General features: G+C 34.3%; 1 protein-coding gene across 1 annotated transcript in view; it reads left to right on the plus strand.

Moving 5' to 3' along the window:
* FNBP1L (formin binding protein 1 like) overlaps positions 1-26,586 on the plus strand; it is a gene marked incomplete at both ends in the record, with an annotated part of 83,606 nt that overhangs the window by 46,765 nt on the left and 10,255 nt on the right. The window contains 9 exons of the mRNA XM_084243081.1: positions 2,897-2,950; positions 4,440-4,587; positions 5,644-5,706; positions 13,181-13,285; positions 15,313-15,441; positions 18,181-18,327; positions 19,982-20,185; positions 21,558-21,716; positions 26,414-26,428. Coding sequence (XP_084099207.1) covers positions 2,897-2,950; positions 4,440-4,587; positions 5,644-5,706; positions 13,181-13,285; positions 15,313-15,441; positions 18,181-18,327; positions 19,982-20,185; positions 21,558-21,716; positions 26,414-26,428 — 1,024 coding nt within the window. The remainder of the gene's footprint in view (positions 1-2,896; positions 2,951-4,439; positions 4,588-5,643; positions 5,707-13,180; positions 13,286-15,312; positions 15,442-18,180; positions 18,328-19,981; positions 20,186-21,557; positions 21,717-26,413; positions 26,429-26,586) is intronic.

Consider the following 26,586-nt stretch of genomic DNA (forward strand, 5'->3'; position numbering starts at 1 on the left):
GTAATTTGTGAGCTAAAACTTCAGCTATCTAGAATATTTAACTGTCAGAAAAGCTTGGGCCTCAAAGGTTTCGGGGTGACCAAGATCTTACCAGAGTATTAGGACTCTAATCAAAGAGCAGACTTGTTTTCTGTTGTTCTGTGACTTATACTAGACTTTTCACTTATGTGCAAAAAGAGATTAGAACACTCCTACATTGAAGTAAAGGTATAATTTTGCAGTGTGAAAATAGGTTTAATTAGGTACAGATGCTGTAGATCAGTGATTTGCATCTTTTTTTCTGTCCCAGTACACTAAAAAAAATTGACACATTTCCATCCTAACAATGATTTTCAGTTGTAGTGATTCTCTATTGAAATTCCAATAAGAAAGAGTTGGGCAAGAGGCATGTGGAACTTAAAAATACCTCTTCCTCTGCATTAGGATTTACTGCTTTGGATGAATGCTTCATAAATGATTGAGTTATTAGATGCTCTTTACAGTATTTCTTTTGTCCAAAGGGAAGAGGTTTGTCATGTTTGTTTTTCTTTAATGGGAAAAATTCTTTTGGTTAACTCCCTTCTGTTTTTGCTACTGCAGAGGGCAATATCTTTTATAAGGAGTCAACTCCCCCCCTTATTAATAACCATAATTAGAATGTTAAACATTTACCTTTAAATGTATTGCACATTTAGACTTTCTCAGTCATTGATAACCCTCATTTATTTTATTCTTCTGTTCATCTATTTTGATGACTTTGGTTTGATTTTTTTTTAATTTTTGGTATTAGTATGAGGATGGGAATATTAAAGCACCTAGTCTTGTTTGGATACATAGTTATTGACAATTGAATCATGTCCATTTGGATGTTAAGTGGTAACTTCATTATCTCTTGGTAGGATGTTTTTTGTTTGCAGACATAATTTTAGTTAATCTTACAATATTTTGTGGCAGGGATTAAAATTTCTAAGATGCTTATAAACATGATAGATAATTTCTTTTAAGTAAAATTAGTAACAGTAAATTCTGGCATAGAGTTTGTTATGTGAAATTATGTCCCCCTATTTCCACCCCAAGCTATTCCTTTCTTGGTTAAAATGTGGCTGTGTGGTAAACTGTAAGAGAAGTCGATTGGACAACAGGAAGTCTGCAAACTACCCTTAACCAGAGCAAAAATGCTCTCCAAATTCCTTTTGATCAAAGACTGTCTTACGTTCATTTCTGTATTGTGCCAAGCGTGGCAACATAGCTGGTGCCTCTGAAGAGTAAATGTCAAGTGAATGAGTAAATAGTTTAATAATACAAGTTTTGGTTTTAGCTTAGAAATTAGGATGTCTGATCATAAGCTAAACCTTTGACTAAGTACTACATTCTCTCCATACTACTATTTGTGTCATGTATATTACAGTGATGAGGTTGTTCTACTAAGAATAATCCAAATAAAACCAATCTCTTTTCTAGTCAGTCTTTAATGTTTTATGCCTCTTTCTTAAGAATTTTATTTCTTTTCACTCTTTAGTCTCAGAAGAACCCAGGAAGCTCATCTTTGTACTGACTTTTTGAAAGTGGGGATTACTTTCATTCTTTGCTCAACCATTGTTTAACCTTTGCTGCTTTGGCTTTCTCTGAAATTTTTGATCAACTGCTTAATGTAGTAAATTCTAATGTTACCATAACTGGCCTGTTATCCATAATTCCTTGTCTTTGCCCTGTTCTTGCTCTGCTCCTCTTTATCTTTTCTTGCAGACAAAACCAGAAAACCAGGCAAAACTAGAAACCAAGATGGAATTAAAGTAAAACAAAGGTTAAGCCACAACCTTATTATCATAGTCAGAATAACCCTATCAGTATCTGGACAGATCCAGTCAAGACCAAATGTGAAAGAAAAAGAGGCATGAATGCAGTTCTTGGAAAATTCTGCTTGTTCTCTGAAATCCTGGTGTAGTCCCTTTAGCCTCTCCTCCTCCTCCTTCATACTCACTTATATAAGTGCCTGCTTCCCCTCAGTTAGGAATATGACTTTTGTCACAGTAGTCTTCCATGTCCTCAAGTTTGTTGGCACCTGATTAAACCTGATTTCCTTCATAAGTTTGGCTTTTGAGCAATGAATAGTATACCCCCCTAAAAAAATTTTATAATAATAGTGGCCTCTGGATACAGGCAGGAGGAACGGTTCTCTTTATTTTGAAATTTAAATTCACTTCATAGAATTGGATCTTATGGAAGCTTGTTCATTCTTGTCAGTCCCCAGTAGTTAATGAATCTTTCTGGGTACAGATGATTTATTGGCTAAATAATTTGACTTAATTCTAGAATATATTCTCCCTACTAAAATGTAAACTACAGAAAGGGAAAAAATTTTTGTTTTTTAATGTGTGCTGCTTGTTCCTGATTTCTAGAACAGTGCCTGTCATAGAGCAAGCACTTTTTTTGTACTAACACTTATGTAGCATTAAAGTATCAGCACTCTTCTGAGTACTTTTATATAATTAACAGATTCTGTTTTCATGAAAACCTAAATGTCACTACTGTTTTGTAGACTATATTTACCTTAGCATTCAAATCTCTGACTTGTAAAACAAAGTAGTGGCGGTATTTCTTTGAAAATACGGGTTTTTGTACCTTGACTTATTTTCATATACTGTATTCTCATCTTCCTCTTACCTCTTTTCTTATTTGATAGCATGGTCAAATTGTTATGAAAATTTATATAAACTTAGAAATCACCTTTCACTCTACAGGTAGCAGTATTTTAAGAACAAAATATAAGTAAATACAAGAACAAAACATTTTAAGAATGAAACATAAATGTAATATATATTTAACATATGTTAATGGCAGTGGTTGAGTGAAGTTGAAAACTTAGAGTATTTCAGTTAATAACAGTATCTTTAATAAAATAATCATCTTCCCATAGAAATCTGGTTAAGAAGTACTGTCCCAAACGTTCCTCCAAAGATGAAGAGCCAAGGTAAATTATATACCTGTTTATTATTCTCATTAAAAGTTTTTTGACTACGTAGATTTTTGTTATTTAGTAAAATATATTTGTGTTGTTAGATTTTTATAACTATTTCAAGTTTGTTACAGTTAAAGGTTCTTTTGAAATAGGAAATTATATTCTGGGACAAAAACTTCAGTGGACTTTATCAGTAGCTGATCAGCTATTCTAAAGTAGCTGAAATACAGGTTTCCAAGTAAGATGTAGACTAAGACCCCACGTTAGTGATTTAGTCTCCACAAGAAAAAGGTGTTTTTTTTCTAGTTTATTTTATAGTTGTCGGCTTGTTAGATTCTTGCTTTTCTTCTCACATAGTTAAATAATTTGGTTGGTTTAAAAGGATAATGAAAAGGAATGAGGTTTTAAGGGTAATTTGGAACCCTATATAAAAGATTAGGAATTGCCTGTGAGCTTTTGCATAGTTTTAAACAGATATATGGATGGGTATAAACTGTAGAAACAAAAATAAACATAAAGCAAAGAAATTTTTGTTGTCAGTTGTTAGGAGTCTCAGGTTTAGTGTTATTAGAGTCATAACTGAGCTCTGCCTTCAACTGCTAAGTGTTTTGGTAGTATTTAAAGTAAATCTATACATTTTAATACAGTGATTCTGTTTTCCCTCCTCTCCACATACACTTTTAAATTCTTTTTTTAAAGATTTATTTAATTATGCATATAAGAGCTGGGGTACAGGACAGAGGTGTGGGGGGTGAGAGAATGGGGAACAGAACAGGCATATTGACCAAAGTACACTGCTGAGGGGAGCAGCGGGCAAGACAGGAGAGGTCTGCCTCGCCATGTGGGTTGCTCCCTGGCTGGCTGGGGATCGAATTCATGCTGCAGAGAGCTTCATAGTGCAGTGCTTAACCCCTTGCGCCACCAGGGATGCCCTCCACACACACTTTTTACCCTTATTTTTGCCCCTTCTTATCCTCCTTTGGTGATGACCTTAATGGCAGTGGTTGAGTGACATTCAGGACGTGGGCAGATACAGGCAGCTGTTTCCAGCGCTGAGAGCAAAGTTGTTCTGTAGATTAATCATCGAGATCCATTTGAGTGTTAAGATTGGCAGGTTCTGTCCTTGAGAGCAAGCACGTCATCTCTGCAACAGGTTCAGCTGCCAAGCCTAGGAATCCACAAGTTCGTTCTCAATCTCACTCAGGCCAGTCATTGGCAACTTAAAATATTCCATTATGCCAAAAGAGCCTGCAGGTACTATTTTATTATTTTTGATCCCAAATATTTCTCTATATATTAAGACTACTTGAAGATACACAGGTGCAACTTGAGCATAATGCAAGTTTCTTGCCAATACAAAGTTAATTTAGGACTAGTAGCTGAGATTTAGGTTGAGTATATTAAAAATTGTTGAGTTTTAGGTATAAGCCATACTGCATTTAAAAAATTGTAATAAAAATGAAATCAAATTTCACCATCTTTTTCTTAATATTTTTATCAGGTTTACCTCGTGTATAGCCTTTTTGAACATCCTTAACGAGTTAAATGACTATGCAGGCCAGCGAGAAGTAGTGGCAGAAGAAATGGCACACAGAGTTTATGGTGAATTAATGAGATATGCTCATGATCTGAAAACTGAAAGAAAAATGGTAATCCTTATCCTTTTTAATCCAGCTAGAATGTAAATATTTTTACAGCTTACTTGCTTTTTAAAATAATATATTTTCAGTGTAAATTGATTTTCTGTTACATTAAATTTCTTCTTCCTAAAAATTATCTTTTTTTTTTTTTTTTTAAGATTTATTTATTTATTTATGCAAGCACTGGGTATAGTCAGAAGCGCGGGAGGGTGAGAGAATTCACCAGAGCCAGAGCGGGGAGCAGAGCAGGCAGAAGGACCGAAGTACACTGCTGAGGGGAGCAGCGGGCGGCAGGAGAGGTCTGCGTGCCATGTGGGACCCTCCTCCAGTGGCCGGGGAGCAGCCGGGGATCGAACCGGCGCTGCAGAGGCTGCGGGCAGCTTCGCAACCCAGCGCTTAACCGCTGGGCCACCGGGGAGGCCCTAAAAATTATCTTAAGATACCCTTGCTAATTTGTGATCCTCTTGGATTGAACACCAAGATTTGGCAAAATCTATAGCCTCTGGGCCAAATCTAGCCTACTGCCTATTTTTGTTTACTAGTTCCCACAAGCTAAGACCAGTTTCTACATTTTAGTTGAAAAAATCAAAAGAAAAATAATATTTCATGACAAGTGAAAATTATATGAAGTTCAGATTTCAGATTTTGTTGACAAAAAATGAAGTATTATTGGAAAAACGGACTGATACTCACTTAAGTATTGCCTGTAGCTGCTTTTCTTTTACATCAGCAGAATTGAGTATTTGTAAGAGACTATGCAGCTTGCAAAGCCTAAAATACTTATCTGAACCTTTATAGAAAATGTTTCTTAACCCCTATTCAAGACAATATTTATCTGGAGCTTATATCTTTTTTAAAGGTTATATTTAAGTTATTCAAATAATATCCTGTAAAATACATTTTAGAGGGTTTTGTTTTGCTACTATGAATTTCTTCTTAAGTGTTGATATGATTATATAATTAATTAGCACCTTGAAAAAAATTAAGTGAAAAGTTTTCTTGGAACTTTAAACTTAGTATTTAAATATAATTTTTTTTTTTTTTTTGGTTGTTAACGATCTTTAGCATCTTCAAGAGGGACGAAAAGCTCAACAGTACCTTGACATGTGCTGGAAACAAATGGATAATGTGAGTTATAATGTTTTCATGGTTAATATAAAATTTTGCAAGCCAGTTTTAACCTAAATTTAACCTAAATAGTTTAACCCTAAATTCTCTTATATTTCACATCTATTTGAATTCAGTGTTTATCAATGGATTATACATAATTTGACATTGATGTGAATAGAAAATGTGAGAGTATTTTGTCACACGTCCCCTCTTCCCCATATAGTTCAATACTTGTACTAACTCTCTAATCTTTATAATGTTTAATTGTAAACATTTGGAAAGATTCTTTTTGACTTTGCAGCAGTTAATATAAAATATTGATAAAGGGTAGAAATAATAGGAAAACAGTGGTTATATCTTAGAAAACCATTCAATTGAGCCTGAGAAAGACCTCTATTCTAGTTCTATCTCCTTTTAGCATGTGATTACTGTTGACTTAATTTTTAGCATATGAAAATGGAAGAGAGTGGACTAGATTATATGAATGTTGCTTCTAGTGCAGTGATTCTCTAATAATGTGAATGTTGCTATTACTGAGCAGAGACTATCCTATTGTATGTTGTGGGGCAAAATTATTAAAGTGTAATAATTATTTACTTAAAAATTGTCCAAGAGTGTGTCTATTGTGTTTGTTTGTTTTTTTAAAGATTTATTTAATTACACATATAAGAGCTGGGGTACAGGGCAGAGGTGCGGAGGGTGAGAGGACTCACCAGAGACAGAGTGGGGAACAGAACAGGCACTTTGACCGAAGTACACTGTTGAGGGGAGCATTGGGTGATCCAGGAGAGGTCTGCTGCACCATGTGGGTTGCTCCCTGGCTGGCTGGGAGAATCGAACTTGTGCTGCAAAGGCTGCGGACAGCTTCATAGGTTGCATCCTAACCCCTTGTGCCACCAGGGAGGCCCCTACTGTGGTTTATTTGTAGTGTTCTGCAATATAGTGATTTGAAAAACAAGAGGTCTGCATGAAACACTGTCATCTCCTTTACTTAAAATGTTCTCTCAAATAATGTTCTGTAGTGTAAAATTGATACTTTTTGAACTCTCAGGATAGTGAACAGTTTATTCTTTGCTTGCATATATTTGTATTGGAAAGTTCCTTGAAAATTATGGTGGAGTTTTTCATGTTAATCAGTTTATTTTGTGGTTGTTGGAAAAAAGATTTATACTTGAGATTTTAAAAAATCTCATACATGTGTGTGCATTGTTCTCAGTCTTTTTAAATATTTAGTCAAAGCTTAGGATAAAATGTTTACTATATAAATATCACTAATGTAAGATTCTAATCACCAATGCTGATTTAGAATTCTTAAGTATATTAAGTTTGTTTTGTTTGTGCTTTGATTTTCTTTCTAATTGGTTTCAGAAGGACTTTTAAGGGAGTATTTACTTACTAAATTTTAAATTCCCTTAGCTAGCACCTTACTATGTGTTCCTAATGAGTGTATGTGTATTTGTGTGTGTTTTTATTTGCAAAAAAATAACAGACTCCTACACTCATGAGTCACCAGTCCCTTTAAAAATTGGTGTTGGCACAAATCATTCCTGTTAATATGTGCTGACTTGCCTGTAGAACAATTGACAGTTTTTAAACAAAAATTATGGGTCATAAGAAAGAAACATCAAAAAAGAAATGCAGGAGAGATTTCTTTAAGACATTTAATAATACCATGAAATAAAGGTGAGCTCAATTCAACTCCTGCTTATTGAAGGCATGCTAGACATGCACTGAGTCTAGTAGGTACAAGTGTAGAATATGATGTAGTTCTGGTGTTTGTGGAACCTGCAGTCTAGTGAGGGACACAAACATACGATATTTATGTAATATATATAAATATATGCAGGATCTCATTTCCTAGTCCACATATTCCTGTTTGATTAAAACAAAATGAACTTGTGGAATTTCTGACATGTTTGAAATAATTGAGAGGATACTTAAAGAACTGGGAGAGACAAGTTAAATTAATGACAAGTATTAAAAACTGAAAAAAACTTTTAAAAGACAATTTTTAGTTTCAGGTTTAATGAAATAGGCAGCAGTAGCATTTAAGATGAGGACAAAGAGAGCCTGTGAAGATTTTGAAGAAATTGATAGCAATTAAGAAGATAGAAGCATCTTAGATGTTCAGTCTGTAAGTTAGGCAGTTCTATGTAACACAGTATACAAGTTTATGAAAACTGGGCTTGTAAATGGAGCCAGGTCCAAGAGTTGATCAGTAGCTCAGTGGTGTCACCTAGGTGACCTCTTTTCTGTCTCTCCATTTTTGCCATCTTGGCCATGTTTGCTTTTCTGTTTATGGTCAAGACACTTAAGCAGGGCCTCCCCGGTGGCGCAGCGGTTGAGCGCTGGGTTGCTAGGCTGCCCGCAGCCTCTGCAGCACTGGTTCGATCCCCAGCTGCTCCCTACCCACCGGAGGAGGGTCCCACATGGTGCGCAGACCTCTGCTGCTGCCCACTGCTCCCCTCAGCAGTGTGCTTCAGTCCTTCTGCCTGCTTTGCTCCCCGCTCTGGCTCTGGTGAATTCTCTCACCCTCCTGCCCTTCTGACTGTACCCAGTGCTTGTATAAATAAATAAATAATTTTTTAAAAAAAATTAAAAAAGAAAAAAAAGACACTTAAGCAGCCAAGCACCACACTGTCATTCAGCTGCATTGAGAAGCAGGAAAAGGAAACATTTCTAACCCAGCTGCGCTTTTTTTTTTTAAACTAGGAAAGGAAAACTTATCTAGTATATTCCTTCATGGGTCCCTTTTATAGAATTAGATTACTTGACCATGTCCGGGCTGTGGAGAGGCTAGTAAGGCAAATATCAGCTATTTTCAATGTCTATACCAGGAGGTGGACTTTTCTAAGAAAGGATGGAATAGAAGTCCTCTTTATTATTCTGCCACACAAAAGGATGCAGAAAGAGGCTTTTCTGAAGTGTATTTCTCTATTTGTATAACATTAGAGGATATTTCAGGGACGGAGTGTTTTTATTATACCAGTGGTTTTATTATACCAGTGGTTTTTTTGCTATTGCAAGGAAATTATTAGGTAGTATTCCCCCCCACCAACAGGTACTAAAACATCTAACATAAAAATACTTTATCTAAGTAGCCTCAGTTTGCACCAAAACTAGTAACCTATAGTTTCTCAGTTTGAAAACACAGCTCTGAACTGAGTTTCAAAATTAAATGTGGACGTTTAATCTGTCTTTATAGGAAAGTGACATTTTGCATGTTACACAGATATATTTATGTGCTTATTAGTGTCAGTATCTCATTTGATGTCTCATACTAGCCAAAATAAGTACATTTGAGCACAGTTATTTGCTGTAAATCATTGGTATGTCTAGTTCTGGATACATAGCAAACTGAGCTAACTTAGAAACCTTTGGGTTAACCTAGATAGAATAACAAAATATTTTTGTTATATTTTAAGCTCTTAGCAGAGGTACCTGAAAGAAAGGGAAATCTATAACTGCTAAAAAGTAAACTAGAAGCTAGATCAAGAGATGTAACTGGTAGTTGTATTTGGAAAAATGGGGGCAGAGGTGTTGGTTCAGTGGACCTTGCTTAGGACTTAGGTTTTAATATTCACATAAGGACAGAGATTAGGTTTTAGCTCCAGATATTGTGGAGGGTTTGAACCTTTGGAGAACTAAACCTTTAGTGAAAGGTGGACTATAAGAACTCTACTCATTGAAGGGAAAGTATCAGACACCTGTCTGTTTGAAGCTCAAAGGAAGAGAGATCCTGTGAGAAATTTAAACCTTTTGATCTTGTAGTTATGAAATTTAGAATCCAACTTTGCAATATCTATGTAGTTTTGTAATCCCCAAGACAAAAAAAATAGCATCTTAATTTGTTCTAATGTGGGAGTTAGTTAAACAGAAAATGTTGACATCCTTTTCCGAGGGATTCTCAGAATATGGATAACAGGGAATATATTTTCCAGTTGAGGAGTCGGAAACATCTTTTGGGGAATCTAACTTGATAGGAAAGGTACTGATACCAGGGTTTCTCTAAGGAAACTGCCTGACCATATCACCTTCGAGGAAAAGAGTAAAACCTACCTACTTGTAGAGCTTTCAGTTGGCTTTTTAAATAAGACCAGACAAGCAAGGGGACCTCCCTGGTGGCGCAGGCGGTTGAGTGCAGTGCTGTGAAGCTGTCTGCAGCCTCTGCAGTGCCGGTTTGATCCCCACTGGCTGTGGAGCAACCCACATGGTGCGACAGACCTCTCCTGTCTTGCCCGCTATTCCCCTCAGTAGTGTATTTCTGACAATCTGCCTGTTCTGTTCCCCCGCTCTGTCTCTGGTGAATCCTCTCACCCTCCCACACATCTGGCCTGTACCCAGTTCTTGTATAGATAAATAAATCTTAAAAAAAAAAAAAAGGGCCTCCCCGGTGGCACAGCGGTTGAGCGCTGGGTTGCGAAGCTGCCAGCAGCCTCTGCAGCGCCGGTTCGATCCCCGGCTGCTCCCCAGCCACCGGAGGAGGGTCCCACATGGCGCGCAGACCTCTCCTGCCGCCCGCTGCTCCCCTCAGCAGTGTACTTCGGTCCTTCTGCCTGCTCTGCTCCCCGCTCTGGCTCTGGTGAATTCTCTCACCCTCCCGTGCTTCTGACTGTACCCAGTGCATGTATAAACAAAACAAACAAATGAATAAATAAATAAATAAATAAATAAAACATGCCTCTATTTAAAAAAAAAAAAAAACAAATAAGCAAGGATGTCTGGGCATTTAAAGAAAACATCTAATGTGAACACCAAAGGTGAAAACTAATAAACAGCAAAGAAAGTAAGTTTGATGCAACAATGACTATGAAAGGAAATGGGAATTATAAACACAAAACAAAACACTACTGTTAATACTGTCAAAGGGAGTAAAGGAACATTGAGGACCAAGGAATTTGATGAAAGGAGAAATGAAAAACTTGCTAAAAGAATGAAACTGAAGAAATCTCTCAGAAAGTAGAGTTAAATGACAGATTGAAAATAGGAAAGTGGAAAGAAATTTAGAGGACTCATTGTATTCATTTATTTTCAAAATAATGAGCACCCTCTAAAAGAGAAAACATAGGAAATGGCCAGGCAAAATAAAGAAAATTTCCCCAGAATAGAAAGAAACAGTTTTTAGGCGGTGAGGATTTTGCCTGTGTCCAGCATAGTGGATCCAGTGCACGACACATCTTTTTTTAAAAAAGATTATGTATACAAGAACTGGGGTACAGGCCAGAGGTGGGTGGGTGGCTGGTGAGCGGATTCACCAGAGACAGAGTGGAGAACATAACAGGCAGATTGACTGAAATACACTGCTGAGGGGAGCAGCGGGCGAGATAGGAGAGATCTGCCGCGCCATGTGGGTATCTCCCTGGCCGGGGATTGAACTTGTGCTGCAGTGGCTGCGATAGCTTCATAGGTTGCGTCTTAAGTCCTCGCGCCACCAGGGAGGCTCAGCATGACATATCTTTATGAAATTTCAGAGCAATTAGGAGAAAGAACCTGTAGCCTCTTAAGAGGAAAAACAAAACTGAAAGCAAACATACTTTTTTATGCAAAGGATCAGGAATCAGAGTCAGATTAGAAAATAATCAGACAAGATGCTAGACAACAGTGGAGTAGACAGTACTTTCATATATCTGAAGGAAGACAGTTTTCCACTGAGTCTCATAGCCAAAGTTTTTCAGTTAAAAATGATGGTATGGCAGGGAGGTGATGGGAGAGGGACCAGAACAGGGGAGGAAAGAGCACAGGAGACTGGTGATGGTGCACGGGTGAATTGATGGTGGGAATTCTATGGGGACTACACCTGAGAAAAGAAAGCAAACATTGTACAAAAATGAACAATGAGGGGCCTCCCTGGTAGCATAAGGGATTAAGTCGCATTTCTATGAAACTATCAATAGCCACTGCTGCACGAGTTCTATCCCAGGCCAGGGAGCTGACCTACGAGGTGCAGCAGACCTCTCCTGTCTTACCCACTGCTCCCCTCAGCAGTGCGTTTCAGTCAGTCTGCCTGTTCTGCTCCCCAATCTGTCTCTGGTGAATCCTCTGACCCGCCTGCACCTCTGGCCTATACCCCAGCTATTGTATGCATAAATAAATAAATCTTTTTTAAAATGAACAGTGATGTAATTAATTAATTAATTGAATAATTAAAAAATAAAAATTGGGTAGTTAAAAAAAAAGATGGTTGTAAAGTCTATTTTTAGCTATGGAGACTTAAAAAATTATCTCCCACAAACCTCTTTTGAGGAAGTTACTGCTCAGTGTATTCCAACAAAATTAGGAAATGAATTACGAAAGGGGAAGGTGTGAACGAGGCATTAGATTTAAATCAAGGGAGAGGTGAAAGGAATTTCCAGGATAATGGTGAAGGAAAATCACAAAGTAGCAGCTAAGCAGTAGATCTAATTAGGAACCAGTACAAATTTCACCGGGGCAGAAGCTTCTCAGCAGGTAAGATTTAATCAAGAAATAAAATTGATAGCATTCAGAATGTGTTTGAATTGACTGGAAAGAGATTTAAAGTAGGAGAAGCTAGGGCTGAACTGGAGAAAAATGCAGTGAAAACAAAGTAAAATTAAAAAGTCATTAATCCAGGATTTTAAAAAAGTATGTAGGATTATAGTTGCTTGTTGATTTTGATTTTTACTTTATTACAATTAGTCTTTTTTCCTGGCCCCTTATCTAGGTTTTCTAAATTCTTGCTATGAGTGAGACCATCTGGTATTTTTCTTTTTCTTTTTGGCTTATTTTGCTGAGCATGATCCCTTCCAGCTCCATCCATGTTGCTGCAAATTTCATGAGTTTATCTTTTTCAGTTTTGAGACACACTACGGGGTGGTGAGAGGAGGGGAGAAGGGAGTAGGATCAGAACAAGGGGGTGGGAATTGTATGGGGACTATAACCAAGATGAAAATGCATACATTGTGCAAAAATGAAAAATGATGTAAAAAAGATACAAAATTAAAAAAAAATTAAATGTATATAGGAAAGGAACCATGGCACATGACTCAGTTGTGAATAGCTTTTACAAAGTCATTGTTACTTGAATAAAAAATTTAAAGGCCTTGTTCTGGGACGCCTGAAAGAAATATCATAAAACTTCTTTGGAGGGACATTTTCATATCCCAGGCTACTGGAAAGAAAAAAGAAAAAGAAAAACAGGCAAGTGTTCAAACCAGCCTACCAAACACAAAAATATACTGCTGAAGATAGGCTTATAATAAAGAAATTACAAAACATACAATTTTTTCTTTCTTAGGAAGAAAGGAAATATATAATAAATATTAGTCATGCATGTGTTTTTTCTCTTTTGTCTGTAATTAGTGCCAGATGTTTAAGGTACATGGATTAATTATAGTAGTAAAATTTTTTAATTTAGAAAATTTTTACTTTCAGTTTTCAATTCTTTATAGTACACAGTGGCAACATTTTAGTTATTTTTTTAAAATGTGATGTAATTTTATTTCTGAATGTGATATTTTAATTTTCTTAACAGAGTAAAAAGAAATTTGAAAGGGAATGCAGAGAGGCAGAAAAAGCACAACAGAGTTATGAAAGATTGGATAATGATACTAATGCAACCAAAGCAGATGTTGAAAAGGTAAATAATTCAAACTGATTTTGATACCAAAATTTTAAGTTGCATATAGAGTAGTTATGGTATTTGATTGGTATTAGTTTCCCCAAGAGATATATTGCATCTAAATCTATACTATTCAACTATTTGCCTACTTAAAATTGTTCATACTTTTCTGGGAAAGTAATTAATATGTGTTAACTTACTTTATTTTAATGTCCTAACTGCATTTAGAATGCATAAGAAAGAAATAGTTGCTGTTGGGAATGACTTTGTAGTCTGTGGGGTATGCAAGTGGGGTTGGGTTGTGTGCATTCCCCAACCTTACAGTGGGGAAAACATGGATGTAACTATAAAAAGTATGATATTAACTGTTTGATTATTCATTTTGAAAACTGAATCCTCATCACACATTAACTGATGCTGGGACTAATTGTCTGCTAGAATCAGCCCTGTAACTACTGCTTAGCGTTACCTTCTTGCCTGCTATGCAATCTCTCTCTTAGAACATTTGACACAGTGGCAGAGTTGAAATGTGATTTTGAAATGTAGGTGAACCTTACTCCTCCACATTGTTGGTATATATAAAGGCCCATCATTCTCAGAATTTTGTAATTCCCTACATAATCAGAACAAGAAAAAAGAGAGACGGAAAGATAATTTATTTTCTGTCATCCATTTTTTTACCAATTAAAAATGAAATCCTCAAATCATATAAATGCCATATTACAGTACCATAAAGGGCTTTTGGTATAACTTGTGATGCTTACATCTTGTTTATCCTATTTTTAATGACTTGTACCTCTAATAATAGGTCATTGAAATTCACAGGCTTCAGGCAGTCTGTACACACACACACACACCCCCCCACACACACCCCCACCCACCCATATTTCTTTGTATTTACCCCACGTGTCACCCTGCTTCCTTTTAGTTTCTTTTGTATACCATACAAAAATAAGAACTCTATTTTTTTTCTCATAACAGCCTTTTAAATAGTTATAGCAGATTATCTACCCTAAAATGATTTATTAAAGTTTCTTTATTCCTATATGAAATAGTTTTAAGTTACCTTTCATTGTGACTACTTTGATTTGGATATCCTTTAATTCATCAATATCACATTTAAAGCATATTACCTCAAGTTGGATATAATATTCCAGGTATGGTTTGATCAGATCTGAGTTTGATAACTCCTTTGTTTTGAATACTAACTATAGCCTAAATGTATATTGACTTCTGGGGCAACCACATTGTTTGTACTGACTCCCCTTAAATTTATGATTAATTGAAATCCCTATGTGTTTTCACACATAGGTGTGGTATGAGAAGATTTGTCTCAGACAGAACTTGTACCTTGGTTTTTTAAGTGCTTATGTATATCTGTATCAATTATTATATTTAATCTTGCTTTTAAGATTTTTGGATCTTGATTTTGATCATCCACCATAGTTTTTTTCATAGCATCTTGTTTTACACATAATGTGTTATCATTACTTGCTGTAAAGAAAATGTAGGCAATACCACTTGTAAACAACATTGTTTGGGAAACTTCCTTGCTGATTGATATTAACTCTTTATGAATACATTTAATTTTCTATCAAACATGTTGGATATTACCTATCTAAAAACCCCATTTTAAATCATTTGGTTTCATTGTAGTTCTGAATTAGATATAAGTATATCATATAAAAGAAATGTTTACTGTTTGTCTAAAATATTCCTGACGCTGTTACTGTCTTCTGATTTAAAAGCTTAACTGTTTGAAGCAATAATGTCATTTACTTAATTCTTAAGAATCTGGACTTAGTAAGTAACTTTATTTGAATGAATTATTGTAAGGGGAAGACTATTATAGTAAGAGAAAGGGAATATTAGATTGTTCTGGCTGCATGACCTGCAAACTTCTCCTTAAATTTTAAATGGTATCACTAGTTAGGAAGAAAACTAGTTTTGGTATAGCTTTTAGAAAAGTGAATTAGCTATGATACTGGTTTTTTTTTTTAATGCTGATTTGGACTTCTAGGCTAAACAACTCAATTTGCCTCTAGGCTAAACAACAGTTGAATCTGCGTACACATATGGCTGATGAAAATAAAAATGAATATGCTGCACAATTACAAAACTTCAATGGAGAACAACACAAACATTTCTATGTGGTGATTCCTCAGATTTACAAGGTAAAATTTATATATATGAAATTAATAGAGCTTTAGGAAGAACTAGTCTTTAGATGTAAAACTTAAATTTCAGGCATCGATCAGAATGTTTCTAGAATCACTAGTCATCGGAATGACATGAGATTTCTTTGTTGAGGATTTGAGTTAAATTTTCATTACATTGGAAATCACAAATTTTCCTACAGGTTTGTTATTAGCATAATAAATAGTCCACTAAAAGGGACATTTTCTGGATACATATTAACAATAAGTCATTATGTAATAGGGTGAATTCACTGGAATTATATAGTGTAATTTGGTCACCTAGAATTGGGATATAGCTTTTTGATACTATACTAGAATCATTGACATTTGTTCACATGCAGAAGTAAATCTTACAATGGGCTTCCCTGGTGGTGCAAGCTCTATGAAGCTATTGGCAGCCACTACAGCATGAGTTCAATCCCCAGGCAGGGAGCTAGCCCACATGGCACAGCAGACCTCGCCTATTTTCACCTGCTGCTCCCTTCAGCAGTGTATTTCAGTAGATCTGCCTGTTGTGCTCCCCAGTCTGTCTTTGGAGAATCCTCTTACGCCACGCACCTCTGATCTATACCCCAGCTCTTGTATATATAAATCAATAAAATGAATCTTAAAAAAAAAGACGTATTTGCTAGCTTGGTTTAACCTGCTTGTCTTTGTAACTTCCAGATCATATATAAAATTCAGGCCATTAGTTTATCTATAAATCCCATCCAGGATTACTTGATAGCATTTGTCAAATAGCCTCAAGTAAAGACCCAGAATTTATATGAAGGTTAATGATGTTACTGCCTGTTCTAGAAAGGAGAAATAAAAGGATTTAGTGAAACCAGTGTTGAAAGTAGTAGTATCTGGAAGAACAGAACCTATGTGGGAAGAGGGTAAACCCAGATGTATTTTTTTATTTCCTTGTAAGGCAAGTTAGAAGCACAAAGGAAGCATAGTGAGAGGTGATGCACTAGATGGGTATCAGATTCCAGTCATTTAATCCAGAGTTCCAAGCCTGCCAGTCCTCATTCTGTGCTGTTTTTCTGGGTTTATGAGCCAAAAGCCTCTGTATTCTGGGGAGACCTTAACTGTGAGATCAACTACTTTTTGTGTTCTGGGATTTGATCCTTTTGCTTGGACTTTGCTTTGGAACAATCTTGCCATTTTGGAGATAATTCTTTTGTGAAAATGCAAATCTTTTTTTTTTTTTATTTAATTTTTGCACAATATGTCATTTCTCCCCCTCAGGTATGGTCACTGTATTTCTCCCACCATCCAAAACTTCCATAGTCCATCACCATATCTGTTGTATACTTCCCACTGTGTTTTCACCCCACCCCACACACTCACCCTCTTTGTGGATGCCTCATATCTATGATCAGCTTTCAGGGTTTGTCTTTGACCCTTTGTTTGGTTTCTCTATATTGCACATTTAAGTGAACCATCTGATATTTATCTTTTTCCTTCTGACTTAACTTTGCTTAGTATCAACCTTTACAGCTCCATCCATGTTGCCTCCAATGGCATGAGTTTATCTTTTTTTGATCACTGAGTAGTATTTTATTGTGTATATATAATACCACATTTTCTTGATCCATTCATCTGTTTTGTGGCATTAAAGTTGTTTCCATATTTTGGCTTTTATAAATAGTGCTGGAATAAATGTAAAAGTGCAGATTTCCTTTCGTATTAGTGTTTTTGTGTTCTTTGGGTAGATTCCTAGGGTTAGAATCACTGAATCGTATGGCAGATCCATTTCTAGTGTTTAGTAGTGACATAGTAGTCTAGTTTCATTCTTTTGCAATGCAGCAGTCTGATTTTGCCAGCACCATTTGTTGAAGAGGCTTTCCTTGTTCCAGTGTATATTCTTTGCTCCTTTGTCATCTATGTCATATTATTTCTGGGCTTTCAGTTGTTTCAGAAATTGCAAATCTAAAACTCCCCAAACTTAGGAAATAATTAAAGAGGAAAAGATGATATGGAGGATATGTTGCAGTATAGTATAGGAAGTATAGGAAGCAGTATAGGAAGCAGTGTAGTTGCTTCCTAGAGGAAAGAAAGGTTGGTGTTGGCAAATAGGAAGCGTCAACAATGCCCCTCAGTAATTTGGCTTAGTGTGTCTCAGCATAGTTTTTAGTTGCATGTGCCAATGAAATTTTAAATTGTTGGGAATTCTATATATGTATCATTTTTACCTTGTGGCTTCTCTTTTCCTTTGTATCACTCTGACCTATAGACTGTGGTGGGTCAAGGTACCTAGTGGTATACAGTCAGCCATGGATCTTTGGTCTGACCAGATCTTACCCAAATAATCTGAACTAATATAAAGGCTTAGAAGCCTCAGACTTACATATGTTTTAGGCCAGTTGCTTTAAAAGAAAAAAAAATCAAAAATATGTTTTCAAATGAAATTTTTCCTGAAAACATAAACAATTGTTCTTACTAAAAATTGAAAGATGAAGATGGATATATAGGCAGAGAGCTGTTAGCTCTAGCGAGTCCCTTTTAAAGGATTGCAAATCAGTGTCACCATTTTTAGGATGTCTCTAAAAACCTTGTTTTTTTTTTTCTTTTTCACAAGTCTTTAGTTTGAAGTATTGTATGTCTATAGTTCTTGTTAAAAGGTATTAACAGCAGCACAACTATTAGAATCTTTAATTGCTTTTGAGGGGGTTGTTTCAGAATGAAAAGAAATTCAGCTTTATCTTATAAAAATTTTCTGATTATTAGCAACTACAAGAAATGGATGAACGAAGAACTATTAAACTCAGTGAATGTTACAGAGGATTTGCAGACTCAGAACGTAAAGTTATTCCTATCATTTCAAAATGTTTGGAAGGAATGATTCTTGCAGCAAAATCAGTTGATGAAAGAAGAGTAAGTGCTATATTATCATATTTTAATAAATGTTTTTGTTTTAGATACATTAGTTAATGAAATGAGTTGGGAAGGAGGTGAAGTAGTTGATGGGTTGTTAGTTTATTCTAAATTATATTCTGTAGAAAATAATCTAGCAATAGATTAGACTCTTAATGGACTCTAAGGGCTATTCTAAATACCAGACTTCTAATTGTTTAAGAGGGTTTTTCCCCTTTCCTCTTATACTCCACTTATTTTGCAGTAATACTCCAAAAGTATAACTAACCTGTCAAGCTATATGTTACAAACCGTATTATACTATTAGTCTACTGAAGGTTTAGAGAAGGAAATGGTCAGACAGATCTGGAGTTGCCTAGATGCATAGCACTTGAGCTGAATTTGAAGCACGCCAATGTATGGAATGGCCAATGTATGGAATGATGACTCATGGGAAATTTAAAGGAGGGCATTATGAGCAGGAGAGACAACATAGTCCTGCTCCCCTTAAGTAAATGTATCTAATCATATTATATTTTGATCAGGGTCTAGCAGAGTCTTGTTATCAGATCATTTCTCAGACAATGTTGTGATTAAACAAAAAAGATAGTTGGCAAAAACTGGGGCTATGATTGTGAAGAGCATGAGAAGAGAACCAGTATTTGGGGAGTACTAAATATGTACCACCTTTTAGTCTTTACAGCAAGTTGATATTACATCAGTGAGTATCCTTCCTATAACAGATAGAAATCTGCCATAAATTTAAAAAAAGGAAAGAGGATTTAGGCCTCTTAAATTGGAATTCAAAGATGCATTTATATTTTGGTATAGCTGACTCCAAAGATTATAAACATAATTCAACCCCTCTCATCCTTAGCCTTTAGCAAAGGATTGCTGTGGGTGGCACTAGTGATGCATGTAAGGCATGACTTAAGGATGATTTTTGACTAAATGGCAGGCAAAATGTACTATTAACAGAAAAGGGAATAAAAGAGAAGGGGTGCTTAGGGGTTGGGGAGGAGTTTGTAGAGATAAAGCATTCAGATAGAGGTATATATGTCCAAAACCAATATATATATTTAATGTGAGCTTGAAATTTTTAAGTTTTAGGTGAGTAATACTGAACTCTATATATTTTCAAAGTTGCTTTTTTTAATCACTACTGTTTGTGAGATGTTTTGTCATTGCTCTGTTGACAATCCTGAGGATATCATTAGTATGTTTAATTTATATTTTCTCCTGTTGGATGAAAGAAAGCCTTTCTGTGTTTCTCTTTTAAAATTAGATATCCTTTCCTCTCTTTCAAAGGTGGTCGTCATCTTTAGAAAAGTAAAATAGGCCTTTTTTTCTTTAAAACTTCTTAGAAATTCTACTTGAGAATAACCTTTTTGTATATTTCTTTTTGTTATTTAGCTCGTTCTTGTCAGTTAACTAGTCCTTGGATGAATTTCAGTGAGTTAAAACTATCAGTGAAAATATTCATGCGTATCATAAATTAATAAAGTGGAAACTTGTTTGTAAATTAGTATGTTTCTGTTGGGATTAAAATATTTCAGGGTTATAATTTCACAGGAATACATTATTTCCTTTAAACCTCTAATGATTAGAATTCTTTTGAAAACTAATTTGGAATTATGAGCAAATTAAATGGTTTAAGCATGTTTCTTGTGTACAGGACTCTCAAATGGTGGTAGATTCCTTCAAATCTGGATTTGAACCTCCAGGAGACTTTCCATTTGAAGATTACAGTCAGCATATTTACAGAACCATTTCTGATGGAACTATCAGTGCGTCCAAACAGGAGAGTGGGAAAGTGGATGCCAAAACCACAGTTGGAAAGGCCAAGGGCAAATTGTGGCTCTTTGGAAAGAAACCAAAGGTAAAACTCATAAAATACCTGTATGCTAATAGTTTGTTATTTAAATCAATATAATTATTAATTAAATGGGTAATGGTTTACTAATAATGGAGAATAAATATTTTGATTTGAGTGATTTGATTAACTTTTCACTTATTAGACAATTTTATACCTCAAGAGTAAAAATTATTTCTGGATTGAACAGTAGACCACCACTTACTAATGAATAGAAATATTAAATAAGTTGTTAATATCTATTACAGGTTTTTTAGATTTCATCTGTATGTAGTTTTAATCCAAATTTTTAGGGAAACCTAATCCTATTTATAAAACCACTAAAATTGCAATTCTCGATGGAATGAATGACCATATCACTTGTAAATGTCAGATTAGGTCTGATCATTAATAAAATTATTTTTGTCAAACCATTGGATATTTTATGGGAAAGGCTCAGTGTTTGGTAATTTGAAGTTTATGAAAGCCTCTAGTTTATTAAGACAGTCTTACTCTTGTTGAAATTTATCTTTTGATGTGCTGTTTATTTTGGATAAATCTAGTCAGCAAATGAGCAAATGGAATAGATAACTGCTAGTCTTTCAGTTTAGTAATTATGATAGTGACATTGGTAGGAGAATGGATATATGCTTTTAATCTATGCTGTATTTATTGAAGTATGTGGTTTTAATTCATTTATCTGATCTTGACTTAAGAATATAGATAAAATTTTACTCTAACTTATAATGTACCTATAAATATCTTTAAAAGCATGATTATAATTAACTTGGGCGTAATTCAGGCTTTTTATTAATACTGTTCATGTGAGAGGTGATACTTTTTTAAAGTCAGATCAGAGTAGCTAAGAGAATTTAGAAAAAAAAAAGGAATACAGAAATTTACCCCAAAATGAGATGCAATAAGGATGACTGTAGAAATAGTCTGAGGAAAGCCACATATATAATGAATTTTTCTGCCTATTTATGAATAATCAGTTATATTCTTACTGTTTTATTTTAATAGCTATTGCCTGTTTAGATATCTTTGTAGCTACTGCCTTTATCTCTGACAAGTAGAGGTTGAGGATAACTAACTAGGTGGTATTAATATTCCAGAAATCAGAATTTTTTCTAGGTCATATTGCTCTCTAAAATAATTTGTGTGCTCTGTATGTTTTTAATCTGTCAGTTTGTAGAAAAATCAAATGAAATGGTACATATTTAAAGGTAAATTTCACTTAACATGACAGTTTTGGCAAAGTTATGTTAACTTTTTAATATTTTTATTGAAAACTTTGACATATATTTTGTGAAAAGTATGTTGCCAAAAATAGAATTTTCATTTAGGAAAAAACTATGCACATTTGGCTTATTGATTCCTTTCTTTATTTCCGTATTAGCCACAGTCCCCACCCTTAACCCCTACTAGTTTATTCACATCCAGTACTCCTAATGGGTCCCAGTTTCTCACATTCTCCATTGAGCCCGTGCATTATTGTATGAATGAAATAAAAACAGGGAAGCCCAGAATTCCTTCTTTCAGAAGCCTCAAAAGAGGGGTAAGTTTAATAATGGGTTAAAATGCATGATGGCCTATTGTGTGTGTAGTGTGGCTTTTAATACTCTCCACCCTCATTATAAGGCTCTCTCCTATAAATATGTAGTTTAAAAAACACCACAGAATTAAGAATAGCTGCCCACAAGTTAAAAATAACTCCTCTATAGAATATTTGAAATACTCAACCATAAAAGAATGGTATTATAAAGAGGGTGCTGGGTACAAGCATATTAGCTATTTTTTTTGTTTATGTGAAATCATATGTTCACCATTGTCTTGTAATGTATTTACATTTTTAAGACTTTCAGTAATTTGTCTGGAGTTACTCATGTAATAATTTGTCACTAATGACTTCTGCCAATTTATAAAGTATTCTAGTGAGAAGAAAATCATGTTCACCTTAATTGCCCTACTTTTAAAAGCGTAAGACACAATATCCAGTAATTAATAAAAAAAAATAGGAATGTTAAATATCAAGATTGTAGATCAAAGTAAAGAATGATATTTTGTAAATCGTAAAGAAGAAAAAGATACTAGATGCTATTGAGTAATATTTGTACTTTTTTTGGAAATAACAAATTCTTTTGTTCAAGAATTTGTATTCTTGAACAAAAAAGTGTATTTTTTACTAGAATTTTTCCCTTTTCAAAGAAATTGGTCAACAATTGACATTTACTTATAACTAAATGAAAAATTGTAGACTGGTAAAAACCAAATGTTAACCTGTTTCTAACGATTGTTATTACTACTGACAAATATTCAATTATGTTAGGCTAATTTCTCTTCATGTTTGATTTTTTTAGATTTATTTTTATTTATGCATACAAGAGCTGTGGCGTAGGCCATAGGTGCAAGGGAATGAGAGGATTCACCAGAGACAGTGGCTAACAGGACAGACAGACTGACTGAAATACACTGCTGAGGGGAACAGGGGGCAAGACAGGAGAGGTCTGCTGCACCACGTCGGTCAGCTCCCTGGCCAGGGATTGAACTCCTGCTGCAGTGGCCGTTGATAGTTTCATAGTGCTGCGACTTAACCCCTTGTGCCACCAGGGAAGCCCTCTTTATGTTTGATTTTAAATTTTTGTCACATTCATAGCTTATCACTTAGATTCATTTATGAGATATTTATTCCAACATTTGTTTGGGTGTATAAAAAAACAGGTATGATAACCCACAGATGAGAACTCAGTCTGTCGGTTATAAGCGTAATAATTACTGTAAGACCCTGTTGTTAGGCTTGCTTGCTCTTTTTCTTTTCCCTTTTCCCTACACCACCATCTTTCTTTCTCTCTCTCCCTCTCTCTCTCCCTCTCTCTCTCTCTGTTCTTCTGTCTAGTCTTTTTAATTTTTTTGTAGCTTTCTATTTTCATTCTTTTTTTAATGGCAAATTTATATTACCTACATTTCCATGAAAACAAACTTAGAAGATGTCAGTAATGTAGCAGAGATGTTCTAGTTTATTATGTCCTTTTTTGGACTTCATTTTTGCCAATAATGAAAAGAACAACTTTGCTGTCTATCTTACCTAATCATGTAGATGATATTATGGATAGTTAATGACATTTAGAAAAGTTTCTGTGAATGAGTCTGTATTATACCTGTATGCATTACAGGAACCTGTGATCTCTTTCAAAAGCCTGTAAGAAATCACATTTGGGATTTCTGTTGCTTAAGTTAGGAGGGTAGAATTAATTTATATCTCTCTAGGATTTAAAATACATTAAATATTATGTTGCATAAATCATGAGAAATCACAATTTTTGTAATTGTTTATGTATCCCACACATTGGGTCTACCAGGCCTAGTTAGAATACTCAACACAGTATAGTCATAGAAATATGAAATAAATATAATTCTGTGAAGCAGTGTTTCGGCAGTTTGAACTGTGAGCGCTGGAGAAGAAAGTGTAAATATGTGACATCATTATTACTGAATAAATGTGTAGGTAGAATTTATAACTATAGAACTTAAAATTATCTGCTTGGTTATTATTTGTCTTATTTCCATATTGTTTTAGTTTTAAAATAACCAATACATTGTTTTTTAGAGGATCTAGCTCTGGAAGCCAGAATTCTCTTATTTTTCTTATTATAATGCGAGAGAAGGCAGCAATATGCAAGATAGGAAATACAAACAAATTAGAGGACTGGGGGATAGAACAAGAAAAGGAAAGTTTATTATAATCTTGGTGTTGAGAACATTCTTTCTGTTTCAGTTGATATTTGATAGTTTACTAGACACTATTTCAAAATTGACCCACTGAAATGTTTTCCTTCCACTTAAGAATTTTTTTCAATGTAGAAAAACCCAAAAATGAGATGGTATAATAAATCAGTTTGTTTTTAGATTTATATGTAAAATTAAGTACTAAGATTTCTTAAAATTGATCAGTTGTACCATTTAAATCAGAAAGTTGTTTTAAACTATAGTTGCTTTACATAATTTTCCGTAAAATATCTGTCTTTTGGCATTTCTAAAAAGAATTTTTTAAAGCAAACCTAGAGAATACTTTTTCCCAGTCTTTGAGGATATGAGAAATGTTTTATCAGACCAATGTTTTTGTATTTGACAGTGGTACCAGTCAAATACCAGACCTTTTCTGAGTGGTACCGGACATTTTCTAAGGGATGAGAAATTTCCTTCTGTGATGTCAAGATCTAACCATTAATAAATATTTGGTGCACACCAAAACACAACTACTTAATATACAAAGCAGTAATTTTTACTCTATAATTACTTTGTTTGAACTTACTGGGGGTGTCCTCGTTTTGTTTTTTAAAAGATAGATTTATCTAGCAATAACAAGACCATGTTTTCTGTCTAAATTATTCATGGGCTTATAGACTTCTAGAGTCATTTTTGTAAGCTTTTATCTATAGAGAGTACAGTTCTCAGGATTTTTCTAATTTTAAATGAAGTACATCTAATTTCAAATGTCTTTAACTGATTTCGTTTTTAGCTTCGTTGTGTATTTATTAAAGTGTAGTGGGTATATGAAATTCACTAGTTACAGGTATGTGATGATAATATATGAGGGTAAGTTTTGTATTGAACATGAATAACAAAAAATATATATAATTTTTTAAAAAGAAATGAGGTTTTTTTGTACCTCCAAATTAAAGGGATAATGAACTATAAATTTATCTTCCTATTAATAGTGAAACTAGGTTGGCCAAAAAAGTGAAACATTTGGTACTTCAGTTGTAATTACCTTAATATTTTCTCTAAAACATGTTAGAAACTGGAAAAATAATTTGCGTTACTTAGAACTTTAGCTGGTGAAAACTATCATAAAAGATAAATCAAATTGAAATACTTTACATTTTGTTTCTTGCCCTATATATAATTTTGTTTTAGTAACATTTAAAGAGACCACAAATGTCTTTTAAAAATTTATCCTTTTTCACCTCCTCACAATGACTTTTGTCATAGCAAAGTAAGTTGTGGTTTTTATTCTTTGAAACTACTGACAGTCTAAAGAATGTTAAGCATATTTGGAAAGATAATGAATAGCAAATGTCATCTTATCATAACCATTATTATATATGGCTAATTCATCAGAGATAAGGGGTAGATATTTTTTGTTAGCTATTTATAAAATTCATATTTGTTATATAAAATTCAATCTGATAATCCCCCGTGTCTAAAACATCATGATTTAGAAAACAAGGAAAATAAAAATTTGAGGCAGCTAACCAAATGTAATTGAGTGTGATGAAGATACACATTGTAAAAACTCTACTCTGTATTCTGGGTCACAGGATGTGTGTGCATGAGTGTGAGTGCATGTGTGTTCAGTTGGGATGCTGGATAGATGCAAGGCCAGTTACAGAATTCCATATATATATGTATATACACACATATGTATATGTATATATATGTAAACAGGATGTAACCTGTATGAGAACACTCTGGCCTTTTCATATTTTCAGAAAGAATAAATTTTAACCAATTTTCTAAAAATTGAGGTATTTTTGGTCTTGCTTTTAGAACACATGAATTTTAGAATAAAAACTAAAAAAAACAGAAGCTGTGTCTTCAGAGCAAAATTCAATCCATATATATGTTGTCTATTAGAAAAAAATGTTTGGCTAACTTGACTCTCATGATTCATTTACTTATTTTGATTATAAAGTGTTTTTAATGTGTCTAATTTTTTAAAAGCACCTTAAAACTAAAGTGGAAATTTATCTTCACCTACACATGATTTATTTACATCCAAAACAGTTTTTTGAATTGTAATATTCAAGTAATGATGTTTTGTTTAATGTATTGGAAAGAGTGTTGCATTTTTAAAAATAAGATTTCTTTAAAAATGGCTGATATTAGATCTTTCATATTCAACTTTTGAAATATTAGTGTTTTGAGAATGAAGAACTATATAAGTGCAATCCACTTATATAAAAATCCCCTTGTGTGAAAGAAAAACATAATTACTAATAGAATGATTGCTATTTACTTTTGCGCTCTAGTTGCATGTAGAAAATATCTGCCCATTATCATCAGTGTTTTTTTTGCAAGTTATTTACTTTTTCAAAAATGTGCTTAAAATTGTTTTTCTGGCATAATTGTTTGGATTGTGAAATGTACATGATTTTAAAATTGTAAAAAGGTATAGAGGTTATTGCATCTTCTATATTATGGTTTCATGTGAATAATTTACCATTTCTTTCTGTTTTCCATTGAACAATTCAGTGGTCGGTGAAGATGGTAAGCCTTATGTGCTGATCTATATATACTGTGCCAACATTAAGTAATCTCAAAACATTGTTTTGTTTATTTCAATACAAATAGTAAGGTACATCTCCACATTTTCACCTTGTATGTGTCATTTCTTTTTATAATTTAATCCATAGTCCAACATAAAC

Source organism: Talpa europaea (genome assembly GCF_964194135.1).
Source record: "Talpa europaea genome assembly, chromosome: 9".
Taxonomy (NCBI): Eukaryota; Metazoa; Chordata; class Mammalia; order Eulipotyphla; family Talpidae; genus Talpa; species Talpa europaea.